Source organism: Gallinula chloropus (assembly GCF_964237585.1).
Source record: "Gallinula chloropus genome assembly, chromosome: 4".
NCBI lineage: Eukaryota > Metazoa > Chordata > Aves > Gruiformes > Rallidae > Gallinula > Gallinula chloropus.
In genome coordinates, this window is record NC_140088.1 from 25,226,305 (window position 1) to 25,241,781 (window position 15,477).

At 36.1% G+C, this 15,477-nt stretch overlaps 1 protein-coding gene across 2 annotated transcripts in view; it reads left to right on the forward strand.

Annotated features, from left to right (window-relative positions):
- The window catches only part of PIK3C2A (phosphatidylinositol-4-phosphate 3-kinase catalytic subunit type 2 alpha), a gene marked incomplete at its 5' end in the record, with an annotated part of 39,170 nt that overhangs the window by 13,669 nt on the left and 10,024 nt on the right, over window positions 1-15,477 (forward strand). For both annotated transcript variants that reach the window (XM_084262650.1, XM_084262651.1), the window contains 14 exons: window positions 2,358-2,501; window positions 4,679-4,721; window positions 4,809-5,022; window positions 5,108-5,230; window positions 6,832-6,999; window positions 10,196-10,304; window positions 10,793-10,935; window positions 11,564-11,752; window positions 12,225-12,318; window positions 12,561-12,655; window positions 12,971-13,151; window positions 13,771-13,875; window positions 14,794-14,886; window positions 15,228-15,357. In XM_084262650.1, the coding sequence (XP_084118776.1) occupies window positions 2,358-2,501; window positions 4,679-4,721; window positions 4,809-5,022; window positions 5,108-5,230; window positions 6,832-6,999; window positions 10,196-10,304; window positions 10,793-10,935; window positions 11,564-11,752; window positions 12,225-12,318; window positions 12,561-12,655; window positions 12,971-13,151; window positions 13,771-13,875; window positions 14,794-14,886; window positions 15,228-15,357 (1,831 nt within the window). The remainder of the gene's footprint in view (window positions 1-2,357; window positions 2,502-4,678; window positions 4,722-4,808; window positions 5,023-5,107; window positions 5,231-6,831; window positions 7,000-10,195; window positions 10,305-10,792; window positions 10,936-11,563; window positions 11,753-12,224; window positions 12,319-12,560; window positions 12,656-12,970; window positions 13,152-13,770; window positions 13,876-14,793; window positions 14,887-15,227; window positions 15,358-15,477) is intronic.

The window sequence follows — 15,477 nt, forward strand, 5'->3', positions numbered from 1 at the left end:
ATCTGAACAAGCTGTCAAATGTAAATTTGGAGTTAGGGATTTTTAGATTGTTTTTCTACGTTTCTTCCTACCTTTTCTTGGAAACTAATTATTACTTAATTGTCCCAAGTAGAAGTGTGTCCAAATGTCCAAGTCCTTAGGTATAAAATAACCTTTTCTTCAGAAACACTGGAAGACATTAATTTTGAGGAATAGCAAAAAGACCTGAATCCTGACTTTGTCAGTTGCTGTTTACAAATTATTTATTGGTAACAGATAAAAAACTGTGCAGTTTATAATTGTGTACAATTTTTCTTGTAACTGAAGCATGTTTGGAACATGCAAGTAAGTTTTACACAAAATGTAATCCTTTTTTATACTACCTGATTAATTTAAAATACTTTGTCAAAACCATTATCTATTTCAGTGTATGATAGGTAGCTTAAAACAGCTCGTGTTTTGGGAATAATTTCCCAAACGCAAGAGCTAACTGAAGGTAACCTGCTTTACTCATTTCTAAAAGAGGAAGCTTAATTTAACTCCTGATTATAATGTAACTTGGAGACTTAACATAGTCATCTAATGTATAAGAATTTTATTAAACAGTTTCTGTAAGACAGTCTTTAAGTCTTTAAATGAATTATTTAATTTCTGTACTTTTTTCCACTATGATTGTTTGCCTGTCCAGGAATGCAGGTCTGAACAAGCTGATATCTGTTATTTACACATTCCCTTAATGTTATTTAATTCCCTTGATGGTGTTTCACCATGTTCTCAAGGGTAATTTTTGAATACAATCTTTTTGTAGTCAAGTGAGATGTTACTGCTTCTTGATATGGTAGATGTTTTTGTTGCTTTGTTCTTGCAGCTGCCTCAGCTTGCTTGCTTAACTGTGGTTTCACAGACTGCAGTGAGGAATGCAAAACATATCAGTCTAAATTGATGTTCTGCTCTTTCTACAGTCTTTTTGAAGATGGGAGATGTAGCTTGTAGGCGATGATGATTAGGTCCAAATAGCAGCAGTTATTGCTTTTGAAAATTTTTTTACTTCCTGAAGCAAATTTATGTATGTGTTCACTAGCTGAAGGTTACAAATCCAAGTGAAACAGGACAAAGTAATCCCTACAGTTGTTTATAGCCTTTGATTTCACATTGTTGAACACTTTCGAAGTTAGTTATTTTTATTGAGATTAATTTGAGAGCCTGTGAAGAAAACAGCAGTGGAAACTTTGTTTTTCATGTGCCAAAAAAGCTGTTACTTTCAAAGTTAACACTTCATAAATATTTAAGCCATATCTTCAGTGTCTTCGGACTTCTGTGGTTATTGTTTTACTAGGAGGAAGTTAATTGTTGTCCGGTAACTCCCCATTTCAAAACATTTTGATTCAAGCAGCTTCCTTACTATCCATTTGTAAGAAGGTCATGAGAATTTCTTTGGGGTGAGGAGAATCTGTTTACATCTTACCAAGAGCATATTACACTAATCCCTCTTATTTAGATGTGTTTGTGGAAAAAAAACCCCAAACCTATACATTAAGCATTTAAAAAGTAAACAGTTATTTTGAAGCCAATGTTTTCTGCATGTGCTCTTTAAAATGGAATGAAGATTTGGTTTGTATTTAAAAACCCCAAGAAACCTAGGTTTATTTAGCTTTAAGTGGCCTTTTTTCTATTTGAAGAAAAGGGGGATGGGAAAATGAGGAGCATCTCAACTTTGTCTTAAGCAGCCTGCCAGCATTTCATTTTCTGATAAGAAGCTGATATATTCCTTTCAAAAAAGATTCTTAAGAGGACTAACCCCCTTCCTTTCCTTTTCTGAGATGACAGTTTGCAATTGCTTTGTATGGAAGAATCATTTAAATACATAAGGCAAGAGTTGCCACAGACTTTTGAAAAATACGTTGAAGTGAAGTAAAAAAAGATCAAGTTCCATTATGGAATATGTACTGCAGTATAACTGTAATTTGAACATACATGTTTGTTTTAAGAGGACTGAAATGAAAACACTCCTACACTAGTCTTCCTTCTTTTGAGCTATTTTTTATGACACGAGAAATTCAAGCTTCATATCTCATTAGAAAATACTTGTCTGCCTATACCTTAATACAAAAAAGTTGTTCGAAACATCCTAATATTTTTTGGGACACTGTTCTAGAGTTTGTACTACTTCTATCTTCTTGGAATTGATAACTTTATGAGTAAGCTCTCACTATTGAGGTCTCTCTAATCAAATTGTTACACTGTTATCTCAATTGTTACGCTAATGTAATTGAGATGAGCATCACATAATGAAACTTTTTTGACAATTCATTCTAAAAAGTCACACTGTTTCACAATTGTGATCAGATCAATCTGTTCTTTCCTACGTTCCTTACTAGAACCAGCATAAAGCAGTAGATCACGTAATTAAGACCGTCAGAAAAATCTGTTCCATGTTGGATTGTGTAGAGACTCCTGCAATAACAGAATCGGTAAAGAAGCTAAAGAGGGCTGTAAATCTTCCAAGGTCTAAAAATGCTGAGGTAAACATACACACTGTAAACTGCCTTCTGAGGTATGCCTTTTAACACTGATAAATACTATTTCATAATTTTTGGTAGCTGCAAGTAACAATGGTTTGGTCAGGACTGTCTTTTGGTGGTTTTTTGTCTTTTTTGGGGTTTTTTAACTTTACCTGATATCTTTCGTTTATTTTAACATCTCTTTGTTAATGCAGTAATCACTTGTTCTTGGAATACTTTCCTATTCCAAGTAGTGGCTTTTTTTAAAACTAATTTTAGAATACTGTTTTCTGGTTTTGCAACTACAAGCTTGTGTTGCAGTAAATGCTACTAAATCTGGCCGCTTTATGCCTTCTAAAATCAATGTAATTATGCTTAAAGGGGGAATTCACATCCTGTATTTTCTGTTAAGTATATACATGAATAGCAGTAGTGTTTTCAAACCTTAACGGTTTTTGCTCCTGCAATCCTGATCTTTTGGACAAAATAAGTTTCTCAGATTTTGGTGATAAAACTGCATGACAATGAGCAGTTCACTTGAGCAGAATATGTCTAAAGTCATGTGGTCTAAACCACTCATTAAATGTAGAAGTGTACAAGTAAAAAAGCTAAGTAGTCTTGTAATGTTATTTCTCTTGTCCTGCTGCCGTATTAGAGCAGCAATTCATGTGCCGTTCTATTCGCTTTTGGCGGCATCAGTTCAGTGATATGTTGGTAATACGGAGCAGAAGTCTTGCAAAACGTACAGACGAAATGTTACAAGAACTAAAATTATTGCAGGGAAATACAGAAGATAAACAAAGGAAACATAGTGAAATACAGCATATCAAACAGATGTGCTTTTTAGTCGGAGAAAGCTGTAGAAAGAATTAGATTGCTGTCTGTCTAAAAATAGCTTCCAAAAATGACACGTTCTCAGTAGAATTTGAAAAAGGTACTTTTCAATTAGCAAAATCCTGCAGTTCTCTTGTGAAAACCACTGTTTAAGCCAATGTGGATAAAGGAATATCGGATTGCTGTGGAGATTGGAGCCAGTTGCATCTAAACCTTATGTAAGATGCTGGGGGTTTTGTGTTATGGGTTTCTTTAAGTAGTTGTTTTGTGGTTGGAAGAAGTAGCCAAAAAGTAAAATTAAACAGTAGGTTGTCAAGTAGTAAATTACATGTATAGTGCTGTTTCAACAGTTTGGCATCCTGTCATCCAAAAGTACTTGGCTTGCTTGTCAAGTATGGGAGAAACATACAGTAGTTTTTCTGAAAGGAAGAAAAGATGTGTTTTTTCTCCCCCCAAAGTGTCTGTGAGTGTGTTGTTTTTTTTTTTTTAATTAAGAATGTGGAGGTTTTGGTAGTTAAAATTTAATGTTGATGAGGTACTTAACTAATACAGTAAAAGTGTAAGGAGAGCTTTCATTCTTCTGCAGCAGCTGTAGCAAACTGCTTGCACTTTCTCTGAAGTATTGGGAAATCAATGACAGTTTGCTATTGAAATTGCAAACTTAGTTTTCATTAAAAGTTTTACTTTTATTAAAAGCTGAATTTGGCACAACACCTTTCTTTATTATAAGGGATTAGATTCTCATGACTCTTTTTGTCACCTTTTGGCTGCAGCAGTGTCCTTGTTGAGACTAGACATTGCTGAATGCAGTATCATACTTAGACTTCCAGTTTAGCAGACCTAGAAGGAAACACAGAAGATTGGAACAGCGAGTACTCTTGCTCCGTACTTTTTCTCAGTTGTTTAGTGTTTTTTATTCAGTAAATTTATAGTAACTATGCCTACAAAAGATACCTTAACAAATGTCACAAACAAAACAGCTGTTCAGACTTAAATTACTGGCTAATAGAGCTAGGAGCTTCTGTTTTCATCCATAGCAGCCTTCACAGAGTTTTGTATCTACTCAGACTGGTTAAAGCATCCTGAGCAATATTGCAGTGTACAGTAAGAGTTCATAAAGGGCGTCAAAATAGTTGTGGCTTAACAAAACCTGAGGTTTTCAACTTGGTGAACAGTTGCTTTGTGATACGGAAATTGTGGTGCTGTTGGGTAACCCCTGAAGAACTTTGAGTAAAAGATGTGCTACATAAACCCAAATATGGGCTGAACTAGAATATTTCATAGTGTATGTATAAGGTACTTAATAGCAATGAAAATTCATATTGGTTTCCAGTACTGATATTTGCTCTAACTTTACTGTGTAGGTGTCCTTAAAATGTGGTGATGACACTAGCAAGAGCTCATCTGGTGAGTCAAGTTCTTCAATCTTCTTGAAAAGCTGCTTTCAGGTGGCTGGTTTAGAAAGATGTACATTAAAAATAAAATATAATTTAGGTTCGCTGCAGTCTGAAAATCATCTGAAAGTGATTATGGACCAGTTAACAAAAGCTGTTGAGGCCCTTCTGCGACTCCACATGAATTTGTGTAGCAGTACTGTAGCACCTTCTCCAACAGATGGTAAGAGTACTAAAGAAGCATGGACTGTCACAGAACATCTCCAGTTCACAATATTTGCTGCACATGGAATTTCTCCTGGTTGGGTATCAAAGTGAGTAACTTACTAATTGTGAAATTCATTCTCTTCCAGATTTTTGAATTGTTTTGTTTTAATTTGCTTTATTTTTCTTGTCCAGTTACGAAAAATACTACTTGATTTGTTCTCTGACTCATAATGGAAAGGATCTGTTTAAACCTATTCAGTCCAAGAAGGTTGGCACATACAAGAACTTCTTCTACTTGATTAAATGGGATGAACTGTAAGTGGTTTTAGCATGTTAAAATTCACTAGTATAGGTAGGTACTAGCTAAACCAAAATAGTTAGCTGGGAGTGACTGTATTCAGACAACTCTTGCTTCTGATGCCATTTGAAGTATTAAAGAACGTGTGAAACCTAATGACCAACATGAGAAATATTTTTTCCAAATGGTATTTTGCTATTTAGTTTGCAAGTGGGAATGGAAATGCGGGAGAAGTGCATTTCCAGTTAGCCCTGTGCTAAGGTGTTTGTAGCATACAGTTCTGAGGAGTGGGGACGGCACGGTAGTTCTTGTAATGGGAACAGCTTGTGCTGCTTAGAGAAGGATGAATAAAGCTTGCTTATAAGCAGTGCTCAAATTATATATATGAGAGGAAAAGCAACTCATTTTTGCTAACATTGGAGCTGAATTGTTACAAATACATTGTAACAATTTTGTACCTGAATTTAAGCATCTAATTTGGGAGCATTTTGATAAAGAGGGCGGATGCATGTGTCTATAGCATTTGAGAATGTCTGATTTGAGCTACTAAACTTCAGTTTCTCTGTATGGAGCAGGGGAAGAGGGTAGAAAGGAGGAAGGAAGGACATGTAGAGAAGAAATGAGAGGGATGGCAGATGATATCTTGGGAAAATACTGTGCACAGTTATTCTTTTCAACTTAATAGATACCAGGCAGCCTGTCATAACTAGAGCTTCTAGTAAGCTCCATGTTGCCCTGTAACTATTTTCCTGTTTTAAAACGTAGAGAATAGAACCTTAGGAATACCCTGAAAGTGTACACTGACAAATTATTTCAAACCAAGGAGAGTGTCAGGTTGTAGAATACCTGATTTCAGAGTTCTCCAGCTTACATTTTCTTTTTTTTTTTTTGATGATGATGATGCGAGGGATAATTGTTAGATCTTTTGCTAGCAAGTACTAGTGTAGTAAAGATAAAGGTGTGTTAGTTTGCTTATAAACTGCTTAATTGGTGTGTGCTGTGCTGTGTTATGCCAGCATAACTGGTGTAGTAATGCACTGGGATAACTTTTAGAATGATATTTTGGTGTGTTACAGAATAAAACTTTTAGGAATGTTTTAAGCAATGAAAACAGTGTAAACAAAAATCTGAGTTGGAGTTGCTGAGTGAGGTGTATAATCCTCAGCTACTTTCTTTATGGACGCTGGTTATGTACTACTTGAATTTAGCTTTCAGTAGTTGTTAGTGGGTGCTTTCATTTGGATGGGAAACTATTGTCAGCTGACTCTAAATTGAAGCAATTAGGAGGCAGCTAACATGGAATTGTGTGTCATCCTAGTGAGTAGAGCAGGAAGACTGGTAGTACTGGACTGTGTGGTTCTGTGAAGGAATGTGATTTAATAGATAAGATTAAAAAGGGTTGTTCCAAATCTGGCTACAGGGCAAAAGTGTAATCTAGCAGGTTTTGCAGACTACTTGTATGGGAAGTAGTGAAATATAATTGCATGGAAATGCAATGCTTGTTCTTGGATGTCAACTAACTTTTTGAAAGCAAGAGGCATCAACAGGTTATATGTATGAGCTTTGAGCTTACTCTCTGTCCTCTGACCAGCTCATTTCTAATACTTCTATTTTACAGGATAATTTTCCCCATCCAAATTTCACAGCTACCTTTGGAATCAGTCTTGTGTCTGACTTTGTTTGGAATTCTAAGTCAAAGTAGTGGGAGTTCTCCTGACTCAAATAAGCAGAGAAAGGGCCCAGAAATTTTGGGCCAGGTTTCTGTACCTCTCTTTGATTTTAGACGGTAAGTATTCAAAATATGAGTATATATAAAGCTACCCCCACTTCCTTAACTATAGAAATGACTTCTGTCATTGAATGTAGTAGGTCATGATAAAGGTAAAAGTTGTAAATGATATTGTTATGGAAATACTACCTTAATTTAAATAAACTACAAACACAGTCCTGGGTTGTAGTATTTTCCTCTAACTGAAAAAACAGGTGCAGAGGATGACTGCAGTTTTATTTGCAGGAAATGGTCATAGTAATGTGGACCAAAAGAGGTCATGTTAGTGCCAACGGTTTTAAAGTTGAATGTGTAAGCACAGTTCATGTTGCGCTTAGAGGAAACCACTGACAGCACGTTCAGTGGAAGTATCTGCAAGTGTCACTGTCTGCTGCATTGATAGCTTCCCTTCTACTGAAGGAATATGGTCTTGGTATGTGGTATTCTGTGAGTCGTAGTGCCTCATTAGAAGATCTAAAATTACATTACATTGGCTAGAGGGGGTTCAGTCAGTATGCACGCATTTTAGGAGATGAGGTGTAAACAGCCAGCTCTTAATGCATTCATGAGCCACGGTGATAAAGACTGTAACTTTGAAATAAACTGTTTTCAGTAAGCCTTGGATTCAGCAGGAGTAGTGTCTAGTACAATACAAAATGGAACAAGAGTCCTGACAGCAGGTAAACAGTCTGCTACCTTTCCGTCATTTCACTGGGAAAGAAGTGCTTCTGCCTTAAGATAGGGAAGAATAGTATTTGTTTTCACCAAATCCTGATGATAGAGCAAACTATGGTGATAGCTAAAACTTTTAGAAAGAAAAGACCTTCAATTTAAAGGTCTGAATTTTTTTATTATTATTATTCCTTAGAAGCTTTTTTGCCTTGGCTGCAAAATATTCAGTGTTGCATGTTTCATAAATTCACATATGAGAAGCCAAACTGGAGAATTTTGGATATATTGGTTTTTTTCTGTTTAATCCTTTCAGAAATATCTGAATCTGATGGTGGTAATATAAGCCAGCAAGAGAATCAAAATACTGTTTTAAAATTTAATGTATTTTGAAGTACAGGTGCATTTTCATAGATAGGAAAACCAAGCTGCTACTTCCATCAGCCTGTGTCTGAGTAGTAGAGATCCTAGGATATTCTGAAATGATCCCTTTTGGTTCAAAGCTGGGTTGATTAAATCTAAAATAATGGATAATTAACTGTGTGAAACTTATGGCAGATTTCCTGTTTGAACTAACCTGCCTTCAAGTACAGCTGCTGGATCTTGATACACCTTTTTCACTAAGAATAAAAACCCTGCTGTAACTTTACTTAGTTAAGTGTTCCTGGATGTGTTGAAGTTGCCTTGTCCTTGGAACTTGTATTATGAGGTGTAGTCCAAAACACTTACCCCTTTGGTAGCTATTATGTTAACCAATACACTTCAAGCACAGATGCCACAATTAGGTGTGATGAAGCAGAAGCAATCTCACTGTTGTGAAATAGCTTCAAGATTTATACTTACGGTTTCCTATTTGTTATCTGCTTCTGATTTATAGGTCTTACTGGAAGCTTAAATCATTTAATTGTCAACCAAGGTTGCAGAAAGGCAACTTTCCTGGGCAGTTACTTCTGTGTATTGCTTATGTCTCTTCCATTTAGTTTGTGTCTTTTGGTTCTAGACACAGCTTTTCTTGTTCTGCTTCCCCTTGTGTCTAGTGACAATTCCAACAGCTTGGGGTTGCTTAAGAGTTTAGTCTTTCCTGCATTGCAAAAGATGGCCTGCAGCTTCTTTTCAGTCACCACTGAAACTTGAATTTCTTGTCATTTCAGTCTTATGCTTAAATGTTGCATTTCAGTCGCTATTGAAATACCACATTTCACAGTATTTGGTTGAAAATCTAGCTTTTACTTTTATTGGAATTGCAAATTTATCTTGCCTTCATGCTGCATGGTGTTCTAATAGTAGTTTAGGGAGAAAACTGATGTCTGGTTACGCAGAGTGCTACAATAGAATGTGTTGCACTGGGTCTTACTGAATGGCCTGTGTGTGGCAGCTGTGGAGATGCTAGTGGCCTGATCCACTTGCAGTCTACATACATTAAACCCAGACCTAGGTAATTTAAGATATTAACTAAATATTCCAGTTATAATTGAGAATTACATCAGTAGCAGGCAGGAGCTAACCCAAAACTTGTAGCTAACTAAAACACGGGAAGACTAAAAGGTCCTATATGTGCTTTGGAAGAATCTGTAGCCGAGTTAAGTCGGTGAAGTTTGTGTGGAATGTCTTTAAAATATCTTGACTTGTTGATGAGTCAGGCTGTGGTAAGTGTATTAAACTGGGGAGGCTTTTTAAAATGTTGAGTTACACTTTAGGGGCATGATTTAGTCATTTTTATTGGCATCATAAGTCCCAATTAATCAATAACAATATGTAAAGAACTGTTCATTCTTTTGAAACACATATAAACCCTAAAACATCTTGCAGAAGACTTTGTCTTCAAGCAGTGCTTTGAGACATATTTTGGTTTTTAGAGACAAATAGAGGTTCTGTGCCTAACATTCAGCACTTAGCCAGTTTATGTTGTATCCTCAGTTGTGCTTTACCACAATTGGAAATTATATTGAGAATAAACTGGCAAATAGAAATATCATCTGATATGTGCTTGTGGAATCTAGCAATGTGGAAAATGAAAGCAACTGGCTATGTCTATAATACATATGTGTGTATATATATGACTGGCATTTTTTCTGAGAGGATAAGGTGTGTGTGTGTTCAGTTTATTCCTTTTTTCACATAAGAAATAGGCTGCACTTAATTTAGCTGTGTCAGCATTGAACATTCTTCTCTGCCTTTTGCACCTAAAAGTTGTATGCAATGTTTTAATGGGCTCAAAGTACAGAAGGCATCCAGTGAAAGAAATAATCATATGACATTTGATGATCGTAATTCCCCTTTTTAAGCTTTGAACTGCATTGGCTAGTACAATTCCTGTGTCCATTTCAACATTGATGTTCAGAAAAACTTGCTATAAGATACTGGCTATGTGTTTCTACTGCAGAGATAAGAAAGTTTGAACTATCCTCCTATACCACAGCAATACTTGGGAATGTTTTCCTTTTATTGACCATTGGTCTTCTCCTCCAGATAGTATTTTAATAACTAATGTATTGTTGAAGTGAACAGACTGTGACACTAGTAACTTTACATGCTTTTTTCTCAGGTTGTTAACTTGTGGGACGAAACTTCTGCAACTCTGGACCTCATCACATCCACATCATGCGTCAGGGATGGCCAGTAAGAAAGGAAATACCGAAAGAATAGTATTGCAGGTTATATACAACTCTGACTTGATCTGACTATGTTTTGGTTTTGTTGTCACTCTTATGTGAGCGGTGGTGGATCAGTTAATGTTGTGGGGAGAGTGTAAATACTGCTAGGTCATATTTGAAAGCTGGTATAGAATAGTGATTACTAGCCATTAAGGGCAAAGAATTGAAGGCTGCTCTAAGTGTATAAAAATCCGTTAGCGAATCATGATCTTGAAGTAAGAAGTTGAAGATGCCTTGGTAGCACATGCTATCAGTATGGGGATAGAACAACTTTAAAAACAGTCTCTTGAAGAATGTGCTGAGATGGGAGTTGTCTAGACCCAGACAATACCAATTACAGCTTCTTTGCAGAACCTCCAAATTTAAAGAAGAATCCAAATTTTTCTTGGAGGAGGAGGCATGTGATGAGCGATGTTGTTAGGCGTGGCTAAGCAGTCCCAGAGGATGATTGGTACTGTTCTTAAGGGTTTGCATAATCTTTTTTTTAGGTTGATTTCCCATCCCATGCTTTTGATATTGAATATAAAATTCCTCAAGCTGCAAAAACTGCTGTGCATCATTCCATAGAAACCTTAGAAAAACCATTGAGAGAACGCCTCCTTGTCATCCTCTCAAAGGATAACACGATTGGGTATGTTTATCTTTCTTTCCAGCTCAGGTCTCTTTGTATGTGACAGTTTGCAGCTAGGGTGTGGAGTATTTCGTTATTCTGAACTTTCTTTAATACAGTTCTAGTATATTTTGAAGACCTGTGGAGACTTAAACTAGAAATTGAATTAAATTTGCAAAATTTACTTGTGATTTCCATAGCTGGTGTCGTAATGCTCTCCTATTACAAGGCTGCCACGTTTCTGCCTGTTGCATGTGACTGTTTCATGTGCCTGTTTTTGCTTGGCAGTTCTTCAGTTACAGGGAGAGGTGGTAGCTTCAGTTCAGGCTGTTCATGTGTCATGAAAGGTTTTCTGGCAGGTTTTCCCACTCATCTGCACCAAACCAACAGTAACATTTTGGTTTATTTCAGATTATACTGAAACTTATTTTTGTCTTGCCCAAATTGTAGCTTTGAGCAATTGTTTCTTTAATGTTTGAGGCTTTATTTTGTTTCTCATTTTGATTTTAGTGGAGGAAGTAGCTATTTTAACTTAGTTCTGTTTTGTGTGTTTTTAATTATCTGTGTGTATACAAGACCCAGTAGCATAGGGGTTATTCAGCTGATGGTCTGTAGCGTGTGTTATAAACTGAGATGCTTTTGTCTGCAGGCTGTCAAAAGAAGATAAAGAATTTTTGTGGGAGAAGAGGCATTATTGTCATAATCATACTAGTAGCCTACCAAAAATACTGGTTAGTGCTCCTCACTGGGACTGGGCAAGTCTTCCAGAAATATATTCATTACTTAAGCAGTGGCCTCCTTTATCACCCTTAGCTGCACTGGAACTACTTGATTCAAAGTAAGAAAAACAATGTAATTAAGTTCTTTGTGTGTGGTATGCATTAAAAGACTTTTCTTCAGTAGAATATTCTGAATGACATTCTTGTGGAAAATACTGCTGAATTTCTTGTAGCAAAACCTAAACTTTCTTAAGGTTTTGAAGACCACCTGCTTGCTTTATTCGTGTAAGCTTAGCTAAGTCATGTAGTGAAACAATAGGAATAATGGTAGGATTCTGAAATCTCATCTGTGACAGAAGAGCAAGCTACACAGCCAAGCTATCGAGACTGAAGGTTTGAGATGCATATGCTTGTCTTAAATGCACACGTGTGTTTGCGTCTAAGGTAGTGAAGGGCTGCGGACTTGTAGGTCCTTTACTGAGCTATTGAAGATTTTATGTAGGTTCTTTTGTATCTAGTTGATCTTCAAAGAAGAAAAAAAATTGTATGTGAACAGAAGAAATTTAATGTAGAGTTGTGGTGACTTTCTAGGTTTGCTGATCAGGAAGTACGAGATACAGCTGTGAACTGGATGGAAGCTTTAAGTGATGATGAGTTAACAGATTTCCTCCCTCAATTTGTGCAGGTAAGACTTTCTGCTTGTGCTGAAGTTTGAATATTTTTGGTCTTGAAAACCCAGAGGAATTGCTGATTACTAGCAGCAGAAGTGAATTGCATGCCTCTATATGTAAAAACCTTAATGCATGGTATGGATAACAGTTTGAGTACATTATTGCTCTGTGACTGTCCTGTGCATTAGTCGTAAAATGTCAGTCTTTATCTAGAATTAAATCCAGATCTCATTTATTTAGTTTTCTTTGTATTTAGGCATTGAAGTATGAAACCTACCTTGACAGTGCTCTTGTCAAATTTCTTTTGGCTCGGGCACTGGGAAGCATTAGAATAGCACACTACCTGTATTGGTAAGATATTCTTTTACATTGCTTGAGTAATGTTTACTATGAGATCAATATTTCAAGAAAAAAATGAATCTTGTTATTGTAGTTCATAAAATGAATGTGAGGAAAGTAGAATAGATCCTGGGTTTTACCCCCCCTAAAAAAACCTTAGTGCCTTTGAGTCATAGACTTTTACTGCCTTTTATATCCTGTATATCAATAACTTCACTTACATATGTATAGTATTGATTCATTAAATTATTTTAATGTCATAACATTGCTTCACTTGTAGTACTTTCCTTAATTACTTAAATTAATTACTTAACTCTTTTATTTCAGGCTTCTTAAGGATACACTTTATGATACAAAGTTTGGTGTAAGGTATGAGCAAATTCTTGGAGCCTTTCTCTCAGTATGTGGGGAAAGGCTGAGGGAAGAGCTGGAAAAACAGACCAGACTCGTACAGCTTTTTGGAATGGTAGCAGAAAGAGTAAAGCAAACAAGTGGATCTACACGGCAGGTGTGTGTATATTTTTTTTAATATTATTTAAGAAGATTAGACTGTGTATGCCCTCAAAACAATCCGCTCTTTACTGAAATTTGACTAAAAAGGCAATAGTTACATGTAATATATAGGACAATCTAAGGATCTGTTGCTCTGCATTTTTAACATTTGATTTCATGAAGTTGATGTTTTTTGTCAAATTTGTTGTCATTTGGAACATAAGGTTGTGTGGGTCATAGGGTAAGGAAGTAGGATGACTTCTGGTCCCTTTACATAAAAATGGGTTATCTGTTTATATGCTAATTATATGAACTTAAAGTTTGATAGAGTGGCATCATGTCATCTAGTTCAGTCAGTCAAAAAAAGCCAAACCACAAAATTGTGGGATATTAACATTGTACTCCTAGGTTCATGTATTTTTAATAGCTAGAGCAGTAATTATAACTTCTATTGTTTGTTTGATACTGAGGAGTTAAAGCATTGGCTTCAGGATAATCTTGTCCAGAAGTTTTCTTTTCTGCAGATGCTTCAGTTAAGAAAATGTCAGCTCATTATTTGTTGTTGGTTTTGTTTGAGTTTTTTTGTCTTGTTTGTTTGGGTTATTGTGGGTGTTTTTGTTTGGTTTTGTCTGCAGGCTGCCTTGCAAAATGGTATGGAACGTGTGCAGTTATTTTTCTTGAAGAACAAATGCCGTTTGCCTCTCAATCCCAGTCTTGTGGCAAAAGAGCTAAATGTTAAGGTACTGCATATCCAGAGTTTCAAAACCTTTTGATAAAATTACAGACAGGCAGACTTGAGAAATAAAAAGAACCCCAGGTATCTGAAAGCTCTTTAAGCTGGGGGGGAGGGCCTAATTTAAAAATTCTGAGTGATCAGGGCAGTGAAATGAACTATGATAAAATTTATACGAATACTTGTGTAATATTCAATGAAGGTACTTGTACTAAAAATAATATATATGTGTGCATAACAACTCATTTTTTATTTATTATGAATATATATTACTGTAAATTATGTTTGCAGTAGTAATCAAACTGTCTGTTAGTGGTTGTGTCCAAGATATGCACTGAATCCAGGGAGGCAGGCAGTAGCAATAATTTAGCAGAAGCAGGTAAACTATTTTTCCAGACCTCTGGAAGTTTTGGCAATATCTGCTCAACCACAGTCGTCTTTATATAATCATGTGTATTTGAGAACCTAAACATCTCTGAGCACTGGATTTAATTCTGCATGAAGAGACAGTTGATCTTGCTTTCACTCTTTGCTATAACTGCGAAATCATGAGTGTGTACTTGAAAGCAGATAAATGGAAAATGCTGTGAAATGTGAAAGAAGAAAAACCCCACAAGAAACTGATTGTTATAGTATCTTCAAAGTTTCAAAAAAAGCTGCTGATAAAATATTTATTCATGTTTTATGCTTCCATTCAAAATGTGCAAAACATTACTGTGCAGGACTATTGGCTTTCGTACAAGAATTCAACAAATAGCAGCCAAAGGGCTCTTTATTCAAAGGAAGCACATATTCACCAGAGTTGCAGTGTTACACATCTGAATAGACACATTGTGTGTCAAACCTGCTGCTTGTCAGAATGTCTTGTTTTCTGGGCAGGCAGGAATAGTCCTTTTTTAAGTACTAACACAAAATCTACTTGTAGGCATGTTCTTTCTTCAGCTCCAATGCTGTACCACTGAAAATTGCGCTGATAAATGCAGACCCTCTGGGAGAAGAAATTAATGTGATGTTTAAGGTAGGCCTTGCATGTGTATTGGAGAAGGAAAAAAAAATGAATGACCATAGTTATTTTGTTGGTATCAGTTAGCTTCAGTGTTGACCAATGAGTGTCGTTTATTTTGTGAGCTTGCTCCTCCTTATCTATAAGTCAATGTCTGAACAGGTTATAAAGTGTGAAAGTAAGTCTACCCCATGTGAAAGCTTAAGCGTAGCTTATTTCTCTTAAGTACGTAGCTATGAGAAAGCAAGAAGCTTAATGTATCACTTCATGTATTTTAATTACTTTATGCTTGTAGGAAGGTTAGTTTTGCTGAAAGCACATGCTGTCTCTAGTTAACTTCTGCTTTTTGATTTCAGGTTGGAGAAGATTTGAGACAAGATATGTTGGCTTTACAAATGATTAAGATTATGGATAAGATCTGGCTGCAGGAGGGACTGGATCTACGAATGGTTATCTTCAAGTGTCTCTCAACTGGAAAAGACCGAGGTACAAACCCAGATGTTTTCTATAATCTTTGCTCTCCCACTTCAGATTGTTGTTGCACTGATAGTGGAAAATACCTATGTAGAGGCAGGCCCTAGAAACAGTGGAAGTCCAGAAGCCTTC